The sequence below is a fragment of the Octopus bimaculoides genome, chromosome 8, assembly GCF_046866305.1.
Source record: "Octopus bimaculoides isolate indiv1 chromosome 8, ASM4686630v1, whole genome shotgun sequence".
In the NCBI taxonomy this organism is placed as follows: Eukaryota; Metazoa; Mollusca; class Cephalopoda; order Octopoda; family Octopodidae; genus Octopus; species Octopus bimaculoides.
In genome coordinates, this window is record NC_142935.1 from 53,271,099 (window position 1) to 53,287,867 (window position 16,769).

Genomic DNA, 16,769 nt, shown 5'->3' on the forward strand with positions numbered 1-16,769 from the left:
ACCACCACCACCAAAAAAAAAAAAAAAAAAAAGAGGAAATATCAAAAGACCCTTATGTTGTGTATTTGTGTGTAATATCTGTAGGAGCATATAGCAGAGAGATTATTCATGACTGAACTGTTGATTGGGTGATGAGTATACAGGATCAGTTCAGAGACTCTTTCTGATGAATCCTGTTTTAAACAATTACTACCACGCCTTTCATGGTGCCAAAGTATCAGAAACTTAATATCAAACACTTAAATATACTCTAGTTACATCATCAATTGTCTTTGAATAACTGCCACTTAGCATTCCTATAGATATCATATAAACTTGAGTATATGTCAGAAAATTCCAGATTTACCAGAATTAGTTACTTTTAGTTCTAATTGTTTAAAAAACACTCATAAAAATAAAAATAGAAAAACGTCATGCTATATTTAAAGTATATATATTGTTGTGTAGCACCATGTCAGCTTTGCTCAAGCAGACCAATAATCAAAGGTACATCCGTCCTTTTTATTCCTAAGGTTTAGATTGTCCCATGTGTTCTATTTTTCTGATGATACAGTTTGATTTAAGGGCAATTTGGCTGTTTTATCTAACAAGTTGACTAACTGACAAGTACACTTGCTGCTAACAACTCTTGTACTTTGACTGTATACGAAGATGAAGACTAACTTCCCTGTCAGCCTGACTGTGATTCCATTATGCTTCTTGTTCATCTATAATTGGTAATAGGTACATTATACAAACTTTCTGCCAACTCTTTTTCTACATATGGCCACCTCCAAAATGGCAGGTCTTAATGAGAAACTGAATGGAAAGAGAAACAGAGAGTATGAGGTCAAACTGACAATATTTCTGTACCCCACACTAACACAATTATTCTACAACTGCCCCATTACAATTATCAATCTTTCATCATTGCTTTTATTGAACCCTCTCTGTTTTATCCCTGGGATACCTCAGACTCAAGATTTTTGTCTTCATGCATTATTCTGGAACAGTTTTAGAAAAGTTTAGTTGAGAAAAAGTGAACAATAATACTTATGGATATAGGTTACCTAACTCTCTTTCCTACATACATACATTCACATACATGCATGTATCATAGATATTTGAAAAGGGAAACTGAAAGTAGCCTGTCATCTATGTGTGTGTGTGTGTGTGTATTTGTAACCTTGTCTTGATGTCATGTGATTATTGTAAATGAGTATCACCATCAAACAAGTGATAGTGTGCATCTCCAATCCCCCATGGAAAAATAATACCTTGCTTGGGAACATATGTGGATTGGCAATGGGAAAGACATCCAGTCATAGAAAAATTTATCTCAAGAAATTTAATCTGACCTCTGTAAGCATGGAAAAGAGGACATTAGATATTGATGATATTACATATATCTACATATACAGGCAGGAGCTTACTAAGGCTCAGTTCTCAGCCCCCTCCTGTTTATCTTAGTCCTTCAGATTTTAACAGGGGAATTCAAGACCAGCCATCCCTGGTAGCACCTCTACACTGATGACCTTGTTCTTATAGCTGAATCACTACCTGACCTAGAGAAGAAATATCAGGTGTGAAAACAAGGTCAGGAATCTAAGGGCTTTACAGTTAATTTAGCGAAAACCAAAGTTCTAGTAAGTAGGAAAACAAACAAATCACATAAGAGGTGTATCACAGGAAGGTTAACAGAGAATATAGTCTTTGTGTGTGGTAAATGTGCTGGTACAATAAGCCCTAAAAATGCACAAGCAATAGGCTCCCTCAAATGCTCAGGGGGATATCATTATATGCAGTTCATATCTTTTGTTGCATAGGAGACCAAGTTAGCAGTGGTGGAAGAAGTTCTGAAGGTGTAGTTGCTAAGATAAGAATAGGCTGGGCAAAGTTCATAGAGCTTCTACCTTTGTTGGTAAATGAGGGCCTCTCCCTCAGAGTGAAAGGCAGATTGTATGATGCCTGTGTACGTACAGCTATGTTACATGGCAATGAAACATGGGCTTTGACTACAGAGGGCTTGAAAGAAATGAAGCTAGCATGCTCCACTGGATGGGTAATGTCAGTGTGCAAATGATTTAAGAGGAAAACTGGGTATAAGAAGCATCAGATGTTGTGTGCAAGAGAGAAGACTGTTTGGTCATGTGATGCATATAGATGAAGACAGCTGCATAAAGTGCCAAGCCCTAATTGTGGAGAGTACCTGTGGAAGGGATAAGCCCAGGAAGACATGGGACGAAGTGGTGAGAAAGGATCTTCGGATGCCGAGCTTCACTGAAGAAATGACAAGGGACCAGATGTGGCAATTTGCTGTACATGGTAAAATGTATCAAGCTAAGTAAAATCGCTGTCTTCTACACATACAAGATTGTCCTTTCAGGTGCCAGTGCCACATAAAAGGCACCTGTGCCAGTGCTGCATAAATGCACCCATGCCGTTGATGCATAAAAGGCATCCAGCATACTCTGTTAAGTGATTGGCATTAGTGATGCATTTGGTCAGTATCAACCTGCTATAAAATGTTCCTCTGAAGAACCATTGTGGATTTGCATCTAAATGCATTATGAACACCCACTGCAGAGAATGCAAATAGACACAATAGTAAAATGTGCATAGGGAACAAATGGTATAATCTGTTCCTTATACTTTTTCCTATAGATATCATCATCAACATTTAACATCCATAATGTGTGTATTTGAATGTGAACAACTTCCTGTGAACTTCCTAAGATACAATCCAAATATATTAACAGAAGGTATTATTTTTCTTTATTTTATATACACACGATCAAATATTTTTATTTATTCAACTGTATCTATACACATGCATCAAATCAAATGCTGTTTTTGCTTCCAGAATATTTTTTTTTAATAGATTCCAATTTCATTATCCGTTGTTATAATTTCAGTTATAATGATGGATAGTGAAATTGGAATCTATTAAAAAAAAAAAAAATTCCGGAATGGCACATAAAAAACACCTTTTTGAGCGTGGCCATTGCCAGTACCATGTGACTGGCCCTCGTGCCAGTGGCACGTAAAAGCACCCACTACACTCTTGGAGTGGTTGGTGTTAGGAAGGGCATCCAGCTGTAGAAACTCTGCCAGATCAGATTGGAGCCTGGTGCAGCCTTCTGTCAAATCATCCAACCCATGCTAGCATGGAAAGCAGACGTTAAACGATGATGATGATGATGTTATAATTTCAGCTATAATCTCAACCTGGGACTTTATTAGAAGATACTTGCCCCAGAGCTGTGAAATGAAACTGAGGCTGGGACCATGTGGTTGCAAACTTCTTCACCACAGAGCCATTATATACTACAGTATACATTAACAAATAAGAGGTCCTTTTAACCATACGAAGAAAATCACTCCCAAAATAGGGAAAGGGGTAATCTTATACACCAGGTATGAAATAGGAACCATAAACTCATCAGGATACAGAAAGCTGTTAGAATGGATGGATGTTGATGGCAGGCTAACCCCCTGCTATGGTAGGTACTAAAACATCTTACTTGCCCAATTATCATTTGTTTTGGGGTTCAGTCCTACTGCACAGCACCCTGACCAAGTGTCTTCAACTGTAGCCCTAGCCAGACAAAAGCCTTGTGAGTGAATTTGGTAGATGGAAACTGAATGAAACCTGTCAATGTGTATGTATCTATGTTTTGAGGTTCCATGATGGTTGTAAACAAACATCATTTATTTCCAGTCTCTGGTACGCATGACTGGACATGTGAAACTATTACATTGCTTGCAAACAGGTGAAGGTTGGTGACAGGAAGGGCATCCAGCTGTAGAAAATATAACTCAAATTCTGTCTGACCCATGCAAGCATCAAAAAGTGGATGTTAAAATCATGATGGACACAGCATATTATTCTACTGGTTTCAACCATTGGACTGTGGCCATACTGGGGCACTAATTTCAAAGGTTTTTAATTGACTATATCAACTCCTGTACTTTTCCTGGAACTGAACTGGTGTAATAGCTAGAAAGTAGACAAAATGCCTTGTGTATTTAGTTACATCCCTTTACATTCTGAGTTCAAATTCTGATGAAATCAACATCACCTCTCCTCCATTTTCTCAGATAGTTTGTTGCTTTTCTTGCTTATTCAAAACCTTTTCATCTCTCTACTGCTTCCTTTCCTATTCAGTGTACCATGTCACTTATGTAATGAAAGAAAATAGATCTACACATATGCCATCTCCCTACTATCTTTCATGTCTCTCTATCTTCACAATGCTTGACTAATGAAAAACTACATGAGATCTATTACTATCTAATGCACCTCATTTACCATCACTGACTGCTAGCCATCACTCTCTTACAATTGTTTGTCATCACAATCATTCTCCACTTGCTATCTCACCAGCTACCATTACTCTCTATATTCCCAGTCCCCATCTATTCCCCTCCAGGTGATGTGATAATGACATTAATCACTCTCTTACCACCAACAATTTCTACAGAGTCACTCATCTTCTCTCTCACCAGTAAATATGTAACCTGTTTCAAGTCTGTCCCATCAACCTCTGCTGTTATTGTCTCTCTTATTAGTCCCTGCCTTTGTATCTTCTTTACCATTACTTCTTACAACAGTCTCTCCATTCATAGTCTTCTTCCTCATATACTCTGATTTCTTTGTCCCTCTTAAATAACTGGCCTTCAACCTTCAACAATTGGTCTCCCTTCTAATGGTCTGGTTGCCAATGCCCTGAACGTATAGAGATTAACTAAGAGTGGTAAAGTTTCTTATTTTGCAGGGTACATAGCAACCTCACTAGTGCTGGTGCTATGGTAAAATACATCCAGTACACTCTGCAAAGTAATCAACAAATGAGCAGATACAACAAAATGGTCAGAGGAATGAACTATTCATCTTATCTTGTTGAGATAACTCCTTTAGTGCCATGATAAAATGCATCTTGAACACTTTGTAAGTGGTTGATGTTATGAAGGGCAGACAACCATAGAAACTCTCAAAACAAGACATGATATTCTGACTGCTGAGGAATACAGTAATTGCAAGTGGGAACCATCTCAGATCTTGGCAACCTGTTCAACCCATGCCATGAAGGAAAGCTAATGTAAAAATATATAATCTATGCATGCACATACATCAAATTTTAAATGATAGCATGGTTATGGCTGGAATTTATAAACCTTCTTGATCAAAGGCTAAACAACAAAATTACTCTGCTCTACTCTCAAACTCTTTTTTCCTTTTTCATTTATATAACCTGAGTATTGCCTTTTATCATACAAAACTATTTCATGAATATAAATGCAATTGCCCATTGTTATTTAAGTCAGAGATTATGGTTTTTATCATGATACACTATTATAAATAAGTGAGATAGAGGGAAACAAACAACTAATTGAATTCAACACTATAAGCTCACACAAAACATCAAAAGAAGCCCTGAAAGATCATTTCACCTACTAGAAATTTCTCTGTCTCTAATTAATCTCAACAATCAACCTCCCTTCTACACTGTTCTGTTAGTCTACTTGCCCTAATCAAATAAATGAGGCATTTGGTTTAATAGGTTCTCTATCTGTTTGGCCTGCTTGATATAGCAGTCTTATCTCTATCAAATCACACCCCGGCACTTTAAAAACAACAAATGACATTGGATAATGTAGTCTTAGATACATTAAGCATGGAGAGAAAGATGAAATGTGGTGCCTTTGATCATAAATCTGCTCAATGAAAGTTCAGGGTTGGCCTAAGGCTAAATAAAACCAGAGATTTTGAGGCTTAACATTTGTCGTGACTTAGAGGGCTTTGTGTTATGAGAGAGAGACTGCTAAAAGACTGTTCACCTGATATGTGTAGTGAATGTGTGCTTATGCTGCTAAAGGAGTCTAGGCTGTCATGTTTTCATTGCATAGAATTGTCAAAGCCTCTGTTCATGGAATTCTGGCATGAAAATATTTAGGTTACATGTGTATGATACTTGTATGCAGAATGAAGAGTGTGAAAGATGTAACAAAACCTTAAGTTTCACCAAAATTAATAGAGTCCCATTGTTGTATGCTGTGATGAAATCTCCAGGCGTTACACAGTTTAGCAGTTCACATGCCAGACATAGTTGAAGAATTTTTTGAAGTCAAGAGTAACAATATTGAAAGCAATAGCTGCTGCAAGACATAGGAGAGCAGCTCTCGATAGATTTGGCTCTAAGAAAACTGCACTGGTGGTCACTGAGAAAGCAAACTCAAAATAATAAAAGAGCTGGCTGTCTGTAACTTAATACCATTAATTTGAGATAATACAAAAGAAAGTGATTGGACAGTAGTTAGCGACACCAGAGCAGTTGTCTGTCATAGGATTGGTGCATATTGTTGCATGATTAAAGAAGGTTTCCATTGAGAAAAATTGACTGAAGGGTTTGATGAGGAGAATAGATAAAGCCTGGAGTGTAATTCGTATTTTTTCTCTCTCTCTTAGAGTGTGGGAGAGAGAATGTGTGCAAGCACACACAGAATTGCTCGATCAGGAGGAGTTAAGTGTTTTGATGTAAATGAGTGAAAGTATACAACAAGATCCATCGCACCTCTTAACACAACATAATAATAATAAAAATAATATAGTACTTTTGAAAATATTTTTATAACTTCAATTTTAAACAAATTCTTCAATATATTCCTGATTCAGTGAGCAACCAAACCATAAACAATTGATGATATACCAAATACTATTCTAGAAGAGATCAACCAATAAGTATTCTGTTAGTGTTACATCACAGAAAGACTAGCTGTAATTTAGAAATAATACTGATTTCTTTGATAAGAGAGAAGAAAAAAAAACAGCCACATGTATCTCTCCCCACAACATATTCATACTTGATGAAGATATATGGACACATAAAAACAGTGATAAAAATGAATTTCAATATACAATTTTTAATTTTTTCTCATCCCTTCACAAACGATATACTTAAATTTGTTATAATAAATCCACCCAAAATGGGTTAACAACTTTTGCTCCCACTTTTTGTTCATTATTTATATTTTCTTTCTTTTTAATACTTGGTACTTTGCTTTCTCTCTTACAGTCCTGAGCCAACAAAAATATTTGTTTTCTTATTGGTCTCTCTTTCTCCAACGATTCTTTATTAAGACACTTTAACAACAGTTCAGAATGACATTGTCAACAAACACTCCACCTACACTTTCCCTGGACCTACGGCTCCTCCTCATTAAAGAACCCAGAGAGAGAGACTGGGGATGTGGGGGGGAGAAATAAGGAATAATTGCCCCAGTGTTAGAGCATATAAATTAACTATCGTTTTGATGGTGGAATCAAATGCTCAGGCAAGTCTGCAGGAAGGTCATGACCCTGAAGTTTAATTTTCATTAAATGATTAGCCAAGGCCCATTCATCAGCATCAAGCATACCATCTTTATCAACATCAGCCAGTTTCCAAACTTTACCCAAGACAGAGTTTGGTAACTTGGATTTCACCATTTCTTTCTTGGCGTTGCTACCAGTGATTTTGCCATCAATAGGACTTAGAGTGTCAAATACTTTGTCATAGTCGCAACGCTCATTACTAACAACCCATTCTAACTCCCCACGACCCTCATCAACTCCTTCGCCACAACCAAAACCAAATGGACTTTCACTGTAACCTTCAAATGCTCCCCCTTTGACAGTATTGCCTTCTGAGTTATTCAATTTAGCGAGGGTGTCTTCCAGAGGAATGATTCGCATCAGTTTAGCTATGTCTTCTGCTAACATATTGTCAACAGTTTCCAAAAGCTTTGGTTTCAAAGGATGAAATTTGTTGAAATCATGATGTTGTAGTTGGTCTTGCATTCTCTTGAGGTTTGGGAAGTCTCCAGGAGAAATCTGGTGCTCTCTCTGAATGTGCTCATAAATTGTTGATAGTCGGTTGATAAGTTCTTTCTTTTTAGAATCTTTCCCGAACATAGCTGGCATTTCCTTCTTAAGCTGGCTGATTATATAAGCATGGACCTGTAAGAGAAATATTACACTGTTAGTTCATTTAAATAAATACTTTCTGATTACTCACAAAAATTAGATATTATAAACAAAGGAATATGAATGATAGAAGTGGTCTCAATATATTACTGCTACTTATGTTAGCTCCAACAAGATGACAGGTAACAGAGAGACTGAACTGTTAGACCCTGGAGTAAAACAATGTACACTAGCTTATTTGTTAATGAAATCTATCATCAAGTATATCTTACTAATTTTTCAGTAAATAAATGCATCTTTCATCAAGAACGATTTGTCAAAGTCCTGTAGCTCAAGTTAGTCCTTTTACATATGATCTACCATCAACAATGTCATTGTGGAGAGTTAGTCAACCCTTATGTCACATCTTGTCATCAACAATGTCATAGACTTGTGTCCACAGTTAGCAGTCATTGAGAAGACTCTTCAAAAATGTCAATATTTTGCATGCAAAATTAGTGTTAGGGTTACAAAAAATTGTGAGCATAAAAAGTTTATAGAACAAAAACCAATGAGCCTTCAATCTGGTCAAGTCTTTGAACAGTATAGGGGACAGTTTTCATTAACTCCAAATGGCACATCATCTCATGATTAAATGTAAGGCAGTAGTTTTGAGAAACAATCAGTTGTTATTCTTAAGTTGAAGAAACACTGATATAAAATATATATGAAAAAAAAAAAAGAAACCAAGAAGTCAAACTCCATAGCCATTGAAGAACACTCTAGAAAGGGAAAGAGGGGTGACAGTGAATTAATTCTGAATTGTTAAAGTTTAGAGGTTAGTGAGAAGTGGGTTGACAGCTATAAAAAGAGCTGCTCTGTTTTCAGTTAGGAAGAAGTTAGAAATGTGCAAAGATGGAAGCTATGAATAAATCTTAGTGTAGAGTGGAGTCTGCCATTTTGGTACAGCAAAGTCACTGTAGAAATGCCACCCAGAGTTAAATCAAGACAGCAATGATAAGTCATAATCTTTCCCCGTTTCAGCAACTTTAAACTGAATGATTTTTTTTCTTTGCTTTGGATTAACTGAGCAAATTAATTGTGTCAGAAATCAGCATTATAATGAACACATGATCAGCTTAACAGAAAGATAAGACCAATATAGAATAAACTGAAAATCTAACAACGGCACTTTTATATTTCAAACTTTGATAAGGATAACAAAAGAAAACACTGACTACAACAATTGAACTCCATAAACTATGTCAAACTATAAAGGTAAAAAGAATTTATATAGTACTGTGTTTGATTTCATTTTATTTGAGCTAATAAGGTAAGCTTCTATACAGTTACTTAACCTACAAGAAATAGCAGTCAAATCTTCCTGAAATCATACCAATTGTCTTGAAAAGAAAATGGATGCATTGGATAGTCTTAGATACACTATAACCACCTAAAAAAAAATGACAGAAGGTCATGGCTGGAATACTGTTGATCATAGGTCTTCTAAGCCAAATCTGTTAAATTTCACAATTAAAAATTTCAAAATTACTTCATCTAAAATCCAACAAACACCATTTTTAGGTGCAGACATGGCTGTGTGATTAAGAAGCTCACTTAGCAACCAAGTAGTTTTGGGTTCAGTCCCATTGTACAGCACCCTGAGCAAGTGTCTCGTCCCATGCCAGCCTATGCCTTGTGAATTTAGTAGACAGAAACTGTGAGGGAGCTTGTGTGTGTGTGTGTGTGTGTGTGTGTGTGTGTGTGTGTGTGTGTGTGTTGTATTTGTTCCCCAACCACTGCTTGACAACTGGTGTTAGTTTGTTTACTTCCCCCACTAGAGTAAGTACTAGTCTTAAGTACTGGGGTTGATTCATTTGAACAAACCTTTCAAGGCAGTGTCCCAGCATGGCCACAGTTCAATGAGTGAAACAAGTAAAAAATAAAACATAAGATCCTAAATATTTTAAATAAAATCTAAGTAGAAGTGTATTGTGTCCTTTAGCAGAGTATATAAAATCACTTAATTGTTTGTCTTGATCTAACAGAACAGGCGCAATCCTCTGATTATGTTTCAATAGTTAGCAGTGAGTAAAGCATTCAATTCTATATTCTATTGCTCGGACAACATGCAAATTATTCAAATGCATATAATCCATCCAATTTATGTTAACAGGAAGAAATGAGTGTAAAACAGCACACATTAATAAAAACATTGCTATTCTATGTTCAGATTAAATTGCTATTAACTGCAACAGCATTCCTAATTAACAACCTCTCTAAATAATTTTCCTCTGCATTCTTTAGTGTTCATTATTTCTAGTTATAAATTAATTTATCTCTACAGTGATATATTAAGTTAGTTTATTTGGCTGACATTTTTCACTTGCAAAGTCTTCATATTTTAAGATACCCAGCCCTTTCATAAGACATACAACTGCAGTTATGAAAAGTCCTTGAAGAAGAGTAAAGTAGTGTAAGTAAATCCAACTTTGCCTTCCATCCTTTCGGGGTTGATAAAATAAAAACCAGTTGAGTACTGGGGTTGATGTAAATTGATTTACCTCCTCTCCCAAACTTGCTGGCCTTGTGTCAAAATTTGAAACCAACATTAATAAAAAGGTAGCAAGCTGAGTGAATCATTAGTAGGCCAGGCAAAATGCTTAGCAGCATTTTGTTCGTCTATGTTCTGAATTCAAATTCTGCTGAGGTCAACTTTATTTTTCATCCTTTCAAGATCCATAGTTTATGAAATGTCATGGCCAAACCAACAGTCATTTTGATAATTACAATTCCTTTGCCAATAACCTGCTGAACTTTCATCATGGGTAACATGAACTGCAGAGCCTCTTTTTGATTTTTCAATGCTTTTTGGCATTTCAATTTTCAAACATTCATGAGAAATCTTGCATACATGTTCTGAACTTGGTTTTGGTATCATTAGAAAGGCAAGGAGTCAAACATTTGTTTGATACTTGTTTCAAGGTCATTTAGTAAAATCTGACACCTGTTACTTTGATCAGAAGAGGGGAGTATAACTTAGGACCACACTTCTGTTTGGTAAATATTTGGGTGTACCTTGAAGGCTCTTTGTTCGTTTGTCTTCTTTCACACTTTCAACACTAACTCAAGAATCATCATTGTTTAACATCCGTTTTCCATGTTGACATGGGTTCAACGATTTGACAGGAGCTATCCAGTGAAAATTTGAAGTTCATGGCTTTTGCAGTTTGAGAATTAAGCTAATTATTCCATGTACATTCTGACAACGAAATGTTATTTTCAAAGAAAATGCTTGTATGTATCTGTAATTTGTAAATATATAGGAGCAGACATGGCTGTGTGGCAAGAAGTTTGCTTCTTAACCACATAGCTTTGAGTTGACAACTGGTGTTGATGTGTTCATATCCCTGTAACTTAGCAGTTCGGCAACAGAAATCAATACAAAAAGTACGAGGTTTAAAAAAAAAAGTACTCGAGTCAATTCATTCGACTAAAATTCTTCAAGGTGATGCCCCAGCATGACCACAATTTAATGACTGAAACAAGTAAATGATTGAAAAAAAGATAAAAGATGATATGCCGATATTGCAAATGCTTCCAATGTATCTATCTATTGATACACACACATCAGTTTAAGAATAGTCCAAAGGCAGCCAGGAACAAGGAAATTGGCAATCCTGAGATAACCTGGTCGACTGCTTCTACTGTGATCAAGGTATCAGCTCCAGAGCACCACCATTCATAGGCATTTCTCTGCCTGACATCAATCACTTTCTCAACATATCTTCTCATGAATCCAATGGTTGTTGCTATAAAATTGTGCAAGCAGGAACAGATTTACAAAGTGTATGAGTGGTGTCCAGTCATTTACATTAAGCAAAGATTTTGCGGTCAGTTCAAAATCAATGCTTCACAGCTTCATTGTGATTGTCATTCACTCTCGCCCACAGACTGCCTCTGCCACATTCGCCTAGATCTCCCAATTAGAGTTATTAGCAGTGTTGCTGCTGGACTCTAGATCTGCTGACTTGGGCTCATCCATCAAAGCTTCACTGTCACTATCAGAGTCAAAGTTCTAAACGACCTCACTGCCCATTTTGTCACCATACAACTCAGAAACCATAGCAACATCATGTGTTGGGATCCATTCATGGTAAAAATATTGCATATTTGCTGAAATTGCAGAGGGGGATTGTAGTACACAGACAGCGAAACAGTGATGTAAACAATCTAAAGGATGCATGCCACATTCAACTGATCTGGGAATCTGTCTTCATCTTTTGTCTGGGCCGCCTTTTCTCCAATCAAGCCAGATCTTTTAGAAAAAAAATATGGCGGTATTCTGTATCTTGTCCTTCGACAGGCCAACACTGTTGTTAGGTCAAAGTTTGCCCCTTGCACATGAAACATCAAATGCTACATGGAGCATTGAAAAAGGTCATTGACTGGACAGTATACTGGCCTTTCCCAGTTCATGGGTTAATGTTCTTATTTCTATCAGAGTCCAGCGAATCACTTAGCTTCCTGTACACTCCTGCTGTAATAAAGCTCTAGTTTTATCCAGACTTGCCAGTAAAACATTTCAGATGCAAACACCATACATTGTTTCAGTTAATCAATCAGCCAGCAATAGCTTTTTATCATAGGCAGCTGTTTTGAATAGTTTCTGCCGTCACCTACACCAACTATCTACTTTTACAGGACTCTAGCAAACATCATTTTAGAGACTTATTATCTAATTCCAACATACTAGAATACATTATCAATAAAGAATTTAAATTATGTAGAGAAAAAAAAACAACAACATAAATAACAAGGTGGTAAGGTATATCCCATCAGGTAGACAGAATTTTCTTTATCATTTATTTTTTATAAATTATATTACAACTATTTCACTTATATGTAGGTGGGACAGCTCTGCAAATTAGAAAAAATACACATGAACTGTTGGAGTGTATCACTCACTGAATGCATTTCTTACCAGTGAAATGAGGGCAAGATTCATGTAGTACCATATTCATGTATACTCACTGCTTTCCCAGATTTCTAAACCTCAATATCAGGGATGCACTCAAATACCACAAGGGTTGACTTGGCCCTTCAAACCTTTTAGGGCTAATAAAATAAGTACCAATTGAGTACTGAGGTCAATGTAAATACTGACCCCTGCCCCTGCCCTCAAATTGGTGGCCTTGTGCCAAAATTGGAAGCCAATATTAGGGGTGTACAGTTCACATGAGAACTAAATTTTAGTCAACTCCACTCCAGTGAAGTGTGCTGCCATATTTGGAATGGCAAGACCAGATGTGAATTAAAAATAGTTAAATCATTATAATAAAGTTACATTTCTCTATAATAGCAATAATATACTGTTTGGTGCAACTCACAACCATGGATACCATGAGATTGTTGCAATCAATCTTCCATACAGAAAGATTGAATGTAATACATTCATCATCACATATATATATATATATATATATGTGTGTGTGTGTGTGTGAGTGCATATTCATTATTTGAACGTCAACATAAAATGAAATACTTAACTAAGAATGTAAATTTCATTACTCCAAATCCTGCTTTAATGCAAAAATTAAATTGATAACGACAATATAGATGTATTATCCATATTGATTCTTTATGAAAATAAATATTCTTGTTTCTCAAACACTATGGTTATTCTAATGAGCCATTACAGTATACATTTCTATTGAAAGAAAAGCATTCCATAATAAAAGTATTTAAATGGAAGAATTCAATAATGAAAGTGTTTACATTCTGTATAATGTTTTTTTAAAGCTTTCTATACTGAAGATAGAAAGTTAACAATTCCACACGTTTGTCAATAAAGTTAAAATGTTATATTAACCAACAGAGTTCATGAGTCATTTCCAAATTTGCCTTTGGTTTTCATGAAGATGGTTGAACTTTTGTAATGTATTCTAGACAACATCATCATCATCATTTAACGTCTGCTTTCCATGCTGGCATGGGTTGGACGGTTTGACTGGGGACTAGTGAGCCAGATGGCTGCACCAGGCTCCAATCTGATCTGGCAGAGTTTCTACAGCTGGATGCCCTTCCAAACGCCAACCACTTCGAGAGTGTAGTGGGTGCTTTTACGTGCCACCGGCACAAGAGCCAGTCAGGCGGTACTGGCAATGGCCACACTCAAATAGCGCAGATGCCAGTCATGCGGTGCTGTCATAGAATTTGAATCCAAGGACCGAGATCTCTGGCGATATAAGAATCTCAAAAAGACTTGCTCGCCTCAGCAAAACTGATTCTGGAAATGTTAAACTTTGGGTTTTCCACCTGTTACAGTGACTCTCCACCCTCATGCACTATGCCTGTATCTTCCCTCTCCCTTCTCTTCCAACCTTCACCAACTGTATCATCTATCTACTCCTACCGTTTGTCCCCACCCCCCAAATTCTTCAGCATTTCTCTGTCTTCCCAGCTCATGGCTCTTGTCTCATTCAACCTTCAACCTACCCATTTTGGCCAGTCTGCCTTCCCACTCCTCCTTCACCTTCTCCTACAATCTCACAAACTACCCACAAACTTCCATTCAGCTTGTGCCTTGTGGGGCCACCTCGGACACATTGTCATTATCTATGTTTTGCAGCTTCTACTGATTATTTTCTCTTTTTCTCACCCCAACTAGATGTAAGAATCCATGCAGATCCCTCTGCAGGAACACGCAATGCCCCACACTCTCACAGTACTTTCCCTCATCCCCTAGCATGAAGCACCCCTCATTCTGTACCCCCACCCACCCCAGGGTTCATAGTCTTGCAAACTGCAGAGCAGCCTGAATAGTGCAGGTGGCATGAAAAAAAGCACCCAGCCCATGCAGTAAAGTGGTTGGCATTAGGAAGGGCATCCAGCCATAAGAACTCTGCCAAAGCAGACACTGGAACTCAATGCAATCCTTGAGACACATCAGGTCCTGTCAGACCAGCCAACACATGCCAGCATGGAAAATGGATGTTAAATGATGAAAACGGTAAAACATTTCTATACATCATAATACTACATAAAAAAAAAGTGGGGTATCATTGCAGGAAAGAGAGATTTTTTTTCCCACAATTTCAAAGCCCATAATTAGTGGTACTAAGAATTAATGGTATGTGTACTTCAAACAAGGGCATATTATGCATAAATAAACATGATAAATACTAAGCTTGAGTAGGAAAACATGGGTGTGGAGAGAAGATTTTTAGGGCAAGTGAACTGCAAAATACATCCAGGGACCTGGTGGAAGTGTTAAAGTGAGTGATATGTGAGGCCTACAACCCAGACTAAAGGGGCTTCTAAGTGGCTACTCAACTTGCTAGAAACAGCAGCAAAATCTCTTAAGTTCCACTCCGTTGTTAAGAAAAAAAAAAACATATTGGCTAATGTAATTTCAGGAATAATTAATCTGGAGTAAAAAATATATGATCTCACATGGAATGCCTATCATCATCAGTCTGTCTGCTTGATGCAGGATAATCTGGGGTTAAACCACAACTTACATCACGAGAGCAGGAAGAGCTTAACATACAGTTGCTTTTAAGAAATTATTCAATACAAAAGTACAAGTTGAAATCAGCCAGATAAATGACTGTAATACTGTACACTGAAACTAAATGAATAAATGTCTCTAAGTAGGTGGAGTTAGATTTGACAAATACATGCTCTACTTAAACAAATAACAGGATATTAAGATGTTGAAGTTATTAAAGATACAAAGACAGCAGAGATGTAAGAAATTAGTCAGTCAAATTGTCCCCTTCTGGTGTGATAACTGTTTTAACTCCTTAAAGTATGAAATAATTAGAAAACATGTACAAATAGTTCCTAGATGTACATGTGCACCCACTGTGCCAGGACCAAACAGTGATGCTTATCTACTCAATTGTCGTAGCTCATTATGTCAGTGATTATGATAATAGGCACATAAAGATTTATCATTTGTTCAACACATGGTAACAGTGACGGCAAATGTAATTAACATAACCTCACAAATATTTATACCCATTACACACACACACACACACACGAGTAAGTTCTCGAATCACATATAAGAGCTTCTGTGTGTGTGTGTGTTGCTCTGTGTGTGTGTGTTGCTCTGTGTATGTGTGTTGCTCTGTGTATGTGTGTATTTCTTAGAAATGACATCTGAAAGCTACTAGCGGGCACAAAGTTGAATAATGGTCATAATGGAACAATAGTGAACCATATCCACCCCCATAAATATATGAAGTAGTGTTAGTCTATGTACATGCACTCATAGCTATGTATACATAAAAGAGGCTAACATTCCCTTATTTTAGTGATATCTAAAAATAACAGACCTTAAACCTTTTACTGAAGCTAAATACCCACAACACATTTAACCCTATTATAAACAGATGCTATAGATACGTTATAGGAAACTGTTCCTCAAAATATACAAGAGAACGCTGAACAGTGAATCAAAGTGCTTGCTACCCCGATGTTTTCTTTTCTGCTAATTCATAAAAAAACTATTAAGAACAAGAACTATATAAATATAGAAAAGATGGATTTATAAAAAAAAAATGGGGATACAAAAATGCTATAGGTTTCAGTTCTTAGTCAACTTAAGATTAATCACTCCACATACTCTGAACTGGACTAAGAATATTATTTTCCTTTAATCTTGCTAAGAGTAAGCAGGGTAATCTTGTTAAGAGTAATCTATGTTATCTTGATACCAACTCACCTGACCCTTTTGATACCAACCCACCTGACCCTTTTGATACCAACTCACCTGACCCTTTTGATACCAACTCACTTGACCCTTTTGATACCAACCCACCTGACACCACCCTAA

The 16,769-nt window shown here is 36.7% G+C and overlaps 1 protein-coding gene across 2 annotated transcripts in view; it reads right to left on the bottom strand.

Moving 5' to 3' along the window:
* Positions 1–6,591: 6,591 nt before the first annotated feature.
* The window catches only part of LOC106867255 (EH domain-containing protein 3), a 96,261-nt gene continuing 86,083 nt past the window's right edge, over positions 6,592–16,769 (bottom strand). For both annotated transcript variants that reach the window (XM_014912068.3, XM_014912067.3), the window contains one exon: positions 6,592–7,978. In XM_014912068.3, the coding sequence (XP_014767554.1) occupies positions 7,283–7,978 (696 nt within the window). In that variant the 3' untranslated portion in view covers positions 6,592–7,282. The remainder of the gene's footprint in view (positions 7,979–16,769) is intronic.